We start from the raw sequence: 13,151 nt of genomic DNA on the forward strand, positions 1-13,151 counted from the left end.
GAACCTATGATCGGAAATCCAAAATAGCGACCGGAAGTGGGATTATCTTGGAAACGGTAAGACTTAGGTAAAATCTGTTTGGGGATTCATCATGTACACCTATACGTGAGAAAAAGTATGAATAGAACCTATGTTCGGAAATCGAAAATAGCGACCGGAAGTGAGGTTATCTTGGAAACGGTAAGACTTAGGAAAAATCTGTTTGCGGATTCGTCATGTACGCCTATACGTGAGAAAAAGTATGAATAGAACCTATGCTCGGAAATCCAAAATAGCGACCGGAAGTGGGGTTATCTTGGAAACGGTAAGACTTAGGTAAAATCTGTTTGCGGATTCGTCATGTACACCTATATGTGAGAAAAAGTATGAATAGAACCTATGCTCGGAAATCCAAAATAGCGACCGGAAGTGGGGTTGTCTTGGAAACGGTAAGACTTAGAAAAAATATGTTTGGTGATTCATCACGTACGCCTATACGTGAGTAAAATGTGAATAGAACCTATGTTCGGAAATCCAAAATAGCGACCGGAAGTGGGGTTATCTTGGAAACGGTAAGACTTAGAAAAAATCTGTTTGGTGATTCATCACGTACGCCTATACGTGAGTAAAATGTGAATAGAACCTATTTTCGGAAATCCAAAATAGCGACCGGAAGTGGGGTTATCTTATCACTTTCGCGTTTGCCTTTACGATATTTTCCGTTAAGGTTGCAAAAAACGCATCATTTTCTGGCGTAGAACTGTCTTTTTACCCCTATCAACGATCGCACCAACATCAAGATCGTCTGCGAGTTCCACGATGCACTGCCTGCCGATACTCTGTGCAGCGTCATCCTGATCGCAGAGAAGTCCTTCGTCCACGACGTGAAGAACGAGAGGGTGACGGAACAGTTTTAAAATATTCGTAACAAAAATTGCCACATACTAAAAAAAAAAAATCAACATCCAACACATTCTAAATTATATAAAATTTGTGAAAACCTTAAAATACTGAAATATTAAAACAAACAGAGTCCCTTGTAGGTTAGTTCGGTGCGTAAATAAAAAAAAATGATAGGTTAAGTTATATCACTTAGGATCGTAAAAAAAATTAAAAAATCGTAACAAAAAAAAATAGGTTAAGTTGTATCACGTAAGATCGTGATATACCTACCAAGTACGAGTGGGGAAAAAAATTTTGCAGTGAAAATTGTACTAAAAACATCGCTAAACGCTAAAACACAGACAAAAAATTGTCAAAATATGTCAAAAACTGATATTCGATTGATAAAAAAAGAGAATACCTACTAAGTACTACTTTGAAACGCCTAATATACACTACTGTTTTAAGTACAATTTATGCATCTATTTTGGGGGTGGTTGTGAACGTGCGTCATTGATTATTTACTGTAATTAATCCCAATTAAATTAATTACAATGGTTTAACCAATGAAATGGGTTCAATATAGCGCTTGGAAAAGTTCATGTAAATCATCTAACCATACTTTCAATAGCTAGACTAAATTATAATCACAAAGTATAACACAAGAGTAGAGGTCCACGATTTTTCGTGGAGAGTTTTTCACATATTATTACTTCGCATTGGTTCTTTTTCTAATAAAAGCATCTAACTAATCTCATTATAGTCATTTACGCTGTGCACTTTTAAAAAGCACACTAACTAACGCGACGTCATGCCTCAATACCCTGATTGGACCAACATGTGTGCCTCTACCTTGATTATATTTGCACGTAGTTCTGGCAACCCGGCACTACGTTATCGGTGCTGCCATCTGTTATCGAAACGTTACCACCAAATTGCCTTCAGCATATCCTTAACCGAAGCGAAAGTTTTCTTACCTTTTAGCTATTTCGCCAGTCTCGAATCAGACGAGACCAAGACTCCGAGGGTCTAAGCGGTGCTCTAGGTACAATCCCTAGAAGTAAGACTACTTATTAAGAGAAATAATCTATGAAGCGGAAGATTAATGCAACTAAGCGGGTCTCTTGTTTCTTCCCAGGTGCCACGCTTACTTTTGAGGTGGAGCTTCTCAACATTGGAAACGCTCCCCCAGCGGTCAACGTGTTCAAGGAGATAGACTCGGATTCAGATATGTTGCTCTCCAGAGAAGAGGTAATCATTTATTAAATAATAGTATTAGACTGGTGTATAATAATTAATTATAATACTTCGCATGTAATTTACCAAAATGTAGCATTTTTGACTCTTTATTGACGTTGCAATTTCATTTAGCAACTGATATCAGCCTAGCAAAGCAATTTTTCGCACTCTTTCCCCTTACTTGCTTCTCTAGTGTAAGAAAAGGTGGGAAAATAAAGGGTTACGCAGGTGCGTCGCTACCGTGTAGGCAACAGTAGGCTTTTGCCCACCACGAAATATTTTTAGTCCACCATAATAGATTACATAGAAAATTTCAGATTAATTTATGACGAGACAACAGTCACCTACCAAAAGGGATACAGGGAAGAAATAGTAAGAATATGTGGCAGACAAATAGAGAAAATTATATAAAGGGATAGAGCAGAATAGAGAATTGAAGAGAAAAAGATGATGAAATAAATTAGTATGTAGAGAAATATACATGAAAACAGAAAAGTGAACTTTATCAGCCACCACAATCAATTACTTTAAAATATTTCGTCTACCCCTGATCCAAATACTCTGGCACGTCATTAGGAGTTGCCAAAAAAGGAATGATCGCCTAAGGAAATTTCTAGACAGGTCACTGATGCTAACAATCTAAATTATGAAATAGTTTTATTTGGTATTTCCTCTAGGATAATCGGAAGTATCTATGGAGATAGATATTGTTTAGTTATTCCAGATAGAAACTAGTTTTGCTGCACCGAGATATCTAGACAACAGCTGAAGCAATCCACACAAATTCTAAATATATAGTCAGCGCTCTAATGAAGAAAATGATACAATTCAAAAATTTGGGGCAGTGTGCTGAAACTAGCTTTTTTAGAAAGTAAACGACTTGCGTACTTTTGGAGCTAATTCATTCTAGTGAATTTTTAACACGTATATAATCCTATCGTGAATACTTCTGCACCCTTCATGTATGTATATACAGGTACATACCTTTAAAAATGGTGAAATTATAATGCGCATCTAAACACTGGTAAATAAAAAAACAAAGGGCCTAATGAAAATCAACACGGTATATAGAATTGCAACATGATATGGTAGCCATGGTTATCCCCTATACCTTTTCCTCCTGTCACTGCATCCATTATTGTTGAACGCACCACTAAGATGAAAACAATGTCAGTAAAAATGAAAGAGATGTGTAGTTCCTTTTTGTTCTTGCAATAGCAATATGTGGAACATTCTTCAAACCAAAATATAATTTCAGTAAAGTAACCACCAAATTGTTGCAAGAAAGTGACAAAGTTATTAATTTTATGAAAAGCGAGTGCTTTGTACAATGGCAACTGCTATGTACTCTAACTCCACTACTTATAGGAACTGGATCAATATTAATATGCACATTTAATACATTCATGCAATCACTTCCAGTGTGCAAAATTGTGTGCTGCTTTCACTAACATAGATTAATACCAATTTGTATATTATCAAAGCTAATTGTCAGTAATGATATGCAAATGTTGATAAGACTATTAAGTAGTGGCATGCACTGTAAACGTTTAAACGATTTCTTTCTTTTCAGATGGTTGACTGGGTAAGCATCATTTTTTTAACTTGCTCTTGAATGAGGCTGGGCTATAAAATATCCCTTTCTTCACATATCGAAATACTATTGTTCGGCATGTGTAACTGTTCCATATAGCTGTTATTATTACTAAAACACTTACTCCTTTGATTCCTACAAAAATGTTGTACGTCATGAAATAACTTAATCCATCTAAGTAATTGTTGTGTTAGCAATCGGTGAAATTAAGGCAGTGTTGACTTTTCTACAATAAAATGAAACGAATTAATATGCATCTGCATGAGGTTGAAGGGATATTTTACTTGATACGCAAGTTTTCAAGTCTGTATCTTTGATAGTGTTATTTTATCAAATATAGAGGAAACAGGCAAGTACAATATTAGGTGATAATTGTGATTCATAAGACAAAAGTTTTACAGATTTAATCACCCAATAATACACAACCCAGCATTTTCGTTCTACGATCTTCAAGTCCCCCCCTCCAAAAGACAGGTAATCGAAAAGATAGGAACCCGAAAAAATAAATCAAAGAGGCTGACACGAATTGATAGGCACCCGAAATGACAGGAATCCAAACAACAGAAAATAGAAAGGGCTTGGAGTTATAACACTGCTTTCGTGTTCGATACTTCTAATCTGTGGCAGGTTGGAATTTTCACGAGGATACAAATATATTTTGTTCTTACGGAGTGAAGACTTTCCAATGGTAATTTAACGTAAGTTGTCACCGTATGTTAAATTAATTGCATAATTAAATTATATTCTTCATTGTTGACCACAACAAGATAACTATTTACTGGGAATATCGCTATGCACTCACAAAGAATAAACCAGTATCTGGAACTTACTTTCTAGTACACCCAACGGCAAAAGAAACCATAAGCGAATTGTCCATCACCATTTTTATTCGGTTTGTATTGCATAATATGATGATAGTGGAATGAAATGAAGACATCGATAAGCAGAGAACAATATCTATTTCGCTCCAACATAATTTTACTCCTTAAAACAACACAGGAGTAGATTAAAAATTAATGAAAATAACGATGGACAATTTGCCTACCATTATCTTTGCCGTTAACTGTACATGTAACCCATGGATAGGACCGGGGCCTCCGAGATGTGTATACTTCGTGTATACTCCGTACACGGGCCGCAACCTGATAACGTCAAAAGATTAGTCGTGTGTCTAAACATAGTTGTCTCCTGATCAGGTACAAGTTAATTTATGCGTTAGTATGTAGTACAACATTTAAGTATATGTTAGTAAAAAAGTCTGTGTTGAATCAGTTCGAAGTATACGGCATTTAAGAATTTGTGAACAGAGCTGAACGGTAATATTAATTACATGGATGCCGACCTTGTAACTATAATACTCCTTTATTTAACACGAAAAAATGTTGTTATTTATATGCCCGTATTATTGCTCATACGTTGTCTGAAATTGTGCAGTTCAAATTGCAAGAGTCACTATAATATACATCAATAGAATTTTACGACTTTGTTCAATTTTATTAGCCTATTTCATAAATACAACGTGGATAATTTTGTACCTTTTTACTCAGTAATCGATGTTATATTTTCCCTTTGTAGATTATTTCTGTCAAAAACGGGAAGATCGTTTTTATTATTGCGATATAGTTAGCTAACTATATAAAAACGTGCACCAACATTTAAGTTTTTTTTTTTAAATATAGACAAGTTGTAGAGAGGTTGCTAAAGTGAAAATTTACTATCCTAAAGAATAACGATTAGTACGGTACATTTGCATAGTCAGTCATTGTGATTTCATATAACACATTTGCTTTATTTACATTTATGCTCTGTGGAAAAGTAGGAGAGCGAGATATTATCTCAACCTGTTCTAAATATCACAAGTACAAGGGGAAAATATAATTATCAAATTACATGTCAGCGAATATTGCATGGCACGATTTCAGTACATGTTCAGGTACAGTCAGAAGTAAATTGTCGTCGTTAGGAATGAAAAATAACTTGTATCTTGGTTTTTACCATTATCTAGCTTGTTTACCGAAACGGGATATAATTGTGAGGTTTTATTGTGTCCTGTTGCTGATTGCTTTGGACTTCTTAATTAAAGTAAGTTGTTTGCAAGTTGCAATAATATTCTCAACGAGTTTCATTTTCCGTGTGGTCGCAAATCCCTTTTCATAGGCTTGAATTACTGTTAGGTCATTTAAGATTTGTGTTCTTAGCCTCTAGGTTCGTAGTACGTTTGTTGTATTAGCATTTGTACACTTTCTCTCTTTGCTTGCATGTAAGATTTTGATGCGAACAATGATTTTAAAAAATGTAACTTACAACCAACCAACCAACTTGTGCATCCAAATATTTATCAGATTTCTAGAAAATTTAACATATATCAAATTACACACGGGAATTGAGTTTCGAAAGTTGGAAAGCTTATTTAATACGAAATTCTAATTTTACAGGCTCTTTCTTCAACCATCTGTACGTAAATTTTTACAAAATTATCTTGCCTACATAACTTGGATTCTCATTCCACAGCAATTTAATAGCAATTATATACTAACGACGATAATTCTTTACGAACTTACAGTAAGTTCCAAATGTAGGATGACATTTTATCTATATCGCCTTTTTTCCATTGGTAATAAAGGTAATTTATGAAGAACGGTAAAGATTGGATTTTACTTTTATCAATGATATTTACGTATTTTCCAATGTCATATAACATTTGAAACGTTCTTCAGGTGAAAGCAACGTTCTGAACGAATAAGAAAGGACTATTCACTCAGGAAACTAAATATTATACTCTTAAAATCCACTTTGTTAAATGTTGTAAATGGACTATACTTGACTAATCCTGTGACGTCACGGAAGCTGGTGTGAGGCCCTTACAGAAGTAAGTATAAGTATCTCGGAGGCCTCGATAGGACACGTCCACAGAACTACCTACCGAGTTGTTTCAAACCACGCTGTTGTTACATAGTTCTTAGATAGATGTAACTCATTATAAATGTATCTCGTTCATAGAGTTCTTGTGGGAATCATAGAGCCAGTCACATTTAAGTTCATCATTTGTTCTTCAAACTTTTAACAATGTTGTGTAAAAATATTTACAATGAAATTTTACTTCGATACGGAAATGAATCTTCTTCTTCTTCTTTTTCTGACCCTATCAACTGGTAGTCGATTTTAGTCATCTTCCTGAGTTTTTTTTTTTTTTTTTAAGTATTTAGTTCGCTATTCACTTATATTTCACAAGAATGAAAAAAAAACATCTATTGATATTTATTTATACTGTTTGTTAGATCGTCAAATTACATCTTCTTGCATATCCATAAAGAAGCCATATGGTGGGAGGAGTAGGGTCCGTGAGCAGGGCAGTAAGAGATGTAGGGAATGGAATTCTATTTCGACGTAAACCACTATATAATTTATCTCGTTCTCTGTCGAAATTGGGACATTGTAAAAAGAGATGTGTAGCATCTTGATTATCTTCTCCACATGCGCAGGCTTGTTTTGTTGTAATATGTAGTCGTGATAAATGATCATTAGTGCGAACATGACCTGTACGTAGACGTATTATAAAAGTAATAACTGATCTTGGAAAATTATATGGGTAGTACCAAGGTTTGTTTTGTGAATGTTCTGCAAACCATTTATATGTGTTGCCCGTGGATTGAAATTGTTCTGTACACCACTGTTTCCATTTATCTTGAAGTTTATATTTAACTCTTGGAAGAAGGTCCGTGTATGGAAGTCTCGCAAGTGAGGTAGATTCCGATGATCGAGCGGCTTTGGCATATGTGTCCACACGTTCATTTCCCGTGTTTACTTGGTGAGCCTTTACGTAACTAAACTGGACGTTGATATTTCTTCCATTAGCATACTGAGTTTGTTGGATTATAAGTATGATGAATAAAGGATGTTTACAAATCTGAGGATATGAGGAACTCAGCGCCATTAATACGCTTAAAGCATCTGTTATGATGAGAATTTTTGTGTAATTATTATGGATAGCGTATGTGAGAGCTTTATATATTGCATAACTTTCTGCAGTGAAAATAGGTGAAAATAGAAGTGTCAGGTGGTAAACGGAATTGTTTGTTTATATTTTGATCTGGAATGAAATAAGCACAACCCACACCTAGGCGGTCTTTGGATCCATCAGTATATATGATTAGGTGTGTTGGCCATTTCTCTTTATACATGATATGTCTTCCTAAATCCCTGAAATGGATATTGCATTGGGTATATAAGGGTATGTCTAATTGATAAATTAAAGGATGTTGGAAGGTAAAAGACTTTGCACGTGATTCCAGGTCTATGTATTGACAATATACAAAATAAAAGAATGTGTGTTTAGGATCTATGGCTTTATTTTCTGTCCATTGTTTTTGTATTTCAAATAATTTATTGAATGGGTGCGTATGATTTTCCGTCTTACCAATTAGGTGTGTTGGCCATTTCTCTTTATACATGATATGTCTTCCTAAATCCCTGAAATGGATATTGCATTGGGTATATAAGGGTATGTCTAATTGATAAAGGAATAGATCTTACTATTTAAGATAATTTCATTAGCTATTAACTAATTATTATTTGAATTTACTGACCTGCCATATGTGGGACTTTTTCTTTCTTGTAGAACAAAGAGCCTCGCGTTTTCCATCGGAAGAAAAATCGAAGGTCATGCGTTCCAACTTGAAATAAATTTGTACAAACTGTGACCTATCTACTTATTTCTTTGAGTTGTTCCTTTCGCTCCTAGACGGTGGCGGCGCCACTAAACGGCTCAGTCTCTCTACCGTTATGCTAGGTTGACATTTGACACTATAGGTGTGCCACAGGCGCGTCGTGGGATTTTTTTTGGGGGGGGCAAACTTTTATAGTTTAGCTACCAATTCTATATATCTTCACACAAAAATTAAAAACGACAACGTTCGTATATGGTTGATGAGTGGTTAATGTCTACCTTAATTCCATTCTATGAGTCTCATATTTTAAAAAGTGGTACAAAATGGAAATTAGCGATAAGTTTGCTCAAACAACTATGCAACGTCAGAAGTTATTATCATTTATGTAAAATTTTATTGCTATAACTGTCAAAGTAATATATAATATACATGTAAATATCTCTATTGTAAACAATACCTAAAGTAAACATGTATTTCTTAAATATGTCTGTATTACATTGTTCCCCAAATTTTGACGGACCAAAATATTTTGATTAAATAATTCGGCATAAAGGGGGGGGTGTTCTACCATTTGGGGAAGTGCGTGATAGGCCTTGGGGGGAGGGGGATGGGCACCCCTGGGGTAAAAGTAACTATTGCTTTGCTTACGTTTGATTTGGAATGCAGTAATTGTTTTGAAACTGACTACAAACTTTTTCAACTCTAGTTCATGAGCCAAATGCAGAATTTAGCAAAAATATTCCGTCATAACCAGTCTGAAATTAAAAATAACGTGCAAACGTCTCTTGTACGTACTCATTATGTAGATTTCATTATTAACGCTCTTATTCTGGACTTTATGGGACAAAAGAGCTGTTTATATATTTAATTAGACCACAGCACAAAAGAGAATAACTCGTGGCACGCTTTTTATCACCACTTCCATTTTCCCTGTGAAAGGCGTTCCGCGCAACATGTCGCAGTTTGTTAGTCTTTTGTTTTTCCCAAGCGCCCATTCCCTCCTGGGAAAAGTAACCGGCGCTTTCTCCCAAAGGTACCAGACTTCGTTCTGCCAACTTGGCACTATAATTTTTCTCCCATTATCCCCGCCCCCAACCCCTTTCCTCTTCCCCATGTTTCGTAAAGTACAAAACAAGCCTCGGAAAAGTTTGTGTAAACGTGTGAATAATATACCACTTCATTTTGGCTGGAAAATTTGTGGCACGTACAATGACTGAATTGTTCACGGCTTTCAAAACTTCCTTTGATGAGGAATTATCAAAAATACAGTGCGTTTTTAGCAGGCTCTAATAAAGGGATTCATAAAAATTACTGTCTTCAAGTTGGATATTCCCTTCAGTGTGACATGTTTTATGAGCATACTCTATATTCTGTAGGATTCGTCACTTATGCGTGAAAAGTTAATGCAAAAGTTACTAGCGCCGCCAAGCGGATGGTTTGAACAAGTCTGCTGTGAGGCAGAACTCGGAAATTGAGAACATAATTTCAAGTAATATACGTATTTTGCCTGCATTAAAGTGTGAGAACTCAGTTTAACGAAGAATTAAGTTTCTATTCGTTGTATTTTTTTCACATACCTCCAAGGTTGTCAACCATTGATCGTTCACTGTGTCACCATGCATTTCCTTGCACTGATAAAATGTCAGTCTGTGTATGCATAATTTTTTGCACGTTTTTACTTATTTCATCAGTTTGAGAATGACGTACAAGCTTGGAGAACAACTAACGTTTACTGACATACGTAAAAAAGCAGGATGGTTGACGTTCTGCCCTGATATCTGCATGCAAAATAAAACATACAGTGCGCTGAATAAATCAGATAAGCCCCCCTTTTTAAGCACCCTCCATAGTTTATTGTTGGGCTATGGATGGGTGTCTCCTGACCATTCTACGAAATGGGTAGTTGGGATTTTGATGAATGGACTAGACGACCTACCTGGCAGGATTATGGACACCACGGATTAGAGGGCCTCCCCGATGGCGCAGTGGTAGTATCATCGCCTTGTAATCAAGAAGACCCGGGTTTGATACCAGGTAGAGGCACATAGTGGTTCGGATCCCACTTTGACCTGTAGGTCCAGTCCCGATTAGCCTTACTGTGCGTAAAGTGGACTTAAAAACACCACCAAATCAACCAACCGACCATGGATTAGGCGGATTCAATCTCATGGACGACAACAATGACCACGTCACGAATGGACACGCCACCTCGCCAGGCGATGACAAGGAAGAAGACAACCCAACTGAACAGCAGCGAAATGGCCACCTCTTTGTGAGTGTCCATCAGTTTAATCATATTGTCACTCGTCCTTATCTTCGCTATTAGCCAAAAGTGGCAGAAGAGCGAAGTAAAATAAACCAAATCAACCAGTTAGGAATATTTCCATGGTCGGATGGTTCGGAACCCACTTTAAGTTGCAAGAACCCAACTTTTAAGTGCACTTACAATGGATGCCTGTCCGCCTTCTTCCTTGCATTCATCTCCTCACCATAGCGTTCAGATTAACCAACTAAATCTACCCAGCATGTAAGGAATATAAGCTGTGGGAGTAATATTATGTCCTCTCCAAGTAGTTCCGTTAGTCTTTTCTATTTCTCTTGTTAATGATAACAACCAACAGTAAAGATGCTAACCAAGGCAGTATGATTGAAAGGCTACATGTAAAGTATTTTAGTGTATAATAAATACTGCCTTGGTCAGCATCTTTAGTATTTCTCTAACATGGAAACAAGGCTTGATAGTTTTGCAGTTTATATTGTGAAGCATGAGGTGAAACTTTCCTGAAGGGTAAAGGCAAAGGGATTCTCTCGGGTGAATTTTGGAGAACTCTCACTATTACCCCTTCCCAAAAGAAATGGAGAAGATAGAATATGGGATAAAGACAGTGAAACCGACTTCCGTGGAGGAGTGGAGTGATTACAAAGCAACGCCAGAGGTCCCGGGTTCGAGTCCCAGCCTGAACATGAATATTCTTCGTGAGTGTCCCTTCTTCATCAATTTCATCACTCATGAGCCATCCCGATGGCGTAGTGGTACCTCGTCGTTGTCTCGGGTTCGATACCCGGTGGAGGTACAAAAGGTTGGGATCACACTTTGAGCTGTAGCTCCAGTCCCAATTCGCTTTACTTTGCATAAAGAGGACTTAAAGCCAAACTTATCCACATCTTGAAAGTGAAATCTCCAGAATTCATCCAACAATCAATCCAAGAGAAACTGTTAATAGATGTTCTAACGTCTCGATTTCTTGCGCTTCGCTGAATCTAGCTGTGAGGTTAACATATTGTCTTGTGTACTTTCAGGTGAGCGACTACTTGAAGAAGCAGATGGTGCAGGCAGAGGAAACGGGAGCAGCCGAAACAGAAGAAGCCAAGAGACTGATGGAAGACCACGACAAACTTGTAGAAGAGATTTTCCTCCACGAAGACAAGGACAAGAACGGATTCATTAGCCACGAAGAGTTCTCCGGACCAAAACACGACGAATTGTAAATCTAAAAACAACAACGAATTGTTAGTGGAGAAAGAAAAAGCAACTTTCTGATAATTGTTCAAATAAGAACTTGTGAAGAATCATCTTGTCGAATAACTTTTCAGAATGGAAGAGCAGACCACTTGTGAATTGTGATGTTTCTCTTAAATTTTTAATTTCTTTCCAAAACTTGCCTTTACAGAATCGCACTGTAAATGTGTCTTGTTTTGTTACCAACAGAGTGCAATAATTACAAATTATTAGGCTTTGTTACATACAACAATAACGAACAAGTAAAGATTGGTGACAATTTTTCGCACAAAAGCATAAAAATCTATAAACTGCTCTATATCTGTTTTACGTGTAATCAGTGTTACCAGATCGAGTTTATCTTAACTCAATTTGTTATCACTATATTCAGCTCTCACGGGATACATTGTTGCAACGATTTTTTTTGTACAAAACTAAATATGAATGTTGTCCATTGCATTTGAAAGCTCACGGACCTTAATTCGCTGTACTTCTGTCGTTAATTTAACAAATTGAATGAACTTCTGTTAAAGAAATATATGTATATGTATGAAATATTGTGTTTTTCAAGTGATACTGCGGGGTTTTTTATTAATATAATTATGCCACTTGTTAAAAAGTTGGATGATGGTTGAAATAAACGTACTTTTTTAAGAAAATTGGATATGTTATTTCTGTGTGTGATTGTGTACTGATTCTTTAAACCTAATTCTTATGAGAGGATTCTGATTTCTAAATTTAATCCACCCATCACACTTTCAGACTAATCTACATGCGTGTATCTTAGGGCATTGCATGTAGGTATGGAAAAAAAATATTTTTAAAATTATATGGTGCACCCCTCCTATGTTGTTTCTAATGGCAAAATATGAATGCATACCAAATTTTAGGTCATTTGGTGAAGTTTTGACCCCCGCCCAACACGATTAACTGATTTAGTTTATTAATCATCGTTTTCCTACACCAAAATCATGACAAAAATGTTTGCAATGTAAGACAGTTTATTATACAGAGAAGACAAACTCCATATATAGTAACTAACAAGTATGGTAATAGTGAACATACAATCATTTGAAATCACTTTACTGGATTTATGGCTTTATGGAGGAGAGTGCTGTTAAGTTCTTTAATGTCTCTTTTTGAAAGTTGGGAATTTTTTTGCGGTGATATTCGACCACTTGCAATAAGAACTGTTTTTGTGTTTCATCATTGGTAACACTAGTTGAGAAGTCTTGGATTAGTTTCACAGCCCGTTCCGACAGATCATTCACCACTTTGACATGCCGCACAT

General features: G+C 36.2%; 1 protein-coding gene across 2 annotated transcripts in view; it reads left to right on the forward strand.

Annotated features, from left to right (window-relative positions):
• Fkbp14 (peptidyl-prolyl cis-trans isomerase Fkb14) overlaps positions 1 to 12,519 on the forward strand; it is a 58,790-nt gene extending 46,271 nt beyond the window's left edge. Inside the window, exons 3-5 of one of the 2 annotated variants that reach the window (XM_083121978.1) lie at positions 2,000 to 2,112; positions 3,674 to 3,685; positions 11,662 to 12,519. In XM_083121978.1, coding sequence (XP_082978104.1) covers positions 2,000 to 2,112; positions 3,674 to 3,685; positions 11,662 to 11,850 — 314 coding nt within the window. In that variant the 3' untranslated portion in view covers positions 11,851 to 12,519. The remainder of the gene's footprint in view (positions 1 to 1,999; positions 2,113 to 3,673; positions 3,686 to 11,661) is intronic. The other variant, XM_083121979.1, reaches the window with a different exon arrangement.
• The last annotated feature ends 632 nt before the right edge of the window (positions 12,520 to 13,151 follow it).

Source organism: Lepisma saccharinum, chromosome 5 (assembly GCF_977018435.1).
Source record: "Lepisma saccharinum chromosome 5, izLepSacc3.1, whole genome shotgun sequence".
NCBI classification, from domain to species: domain Eukaryota; kingdom Metazoa; phylum Arthropoda; class Insecta; order Zygentoma; family Lepismatidae; genus Lepisma; species Lepisma saccharinum.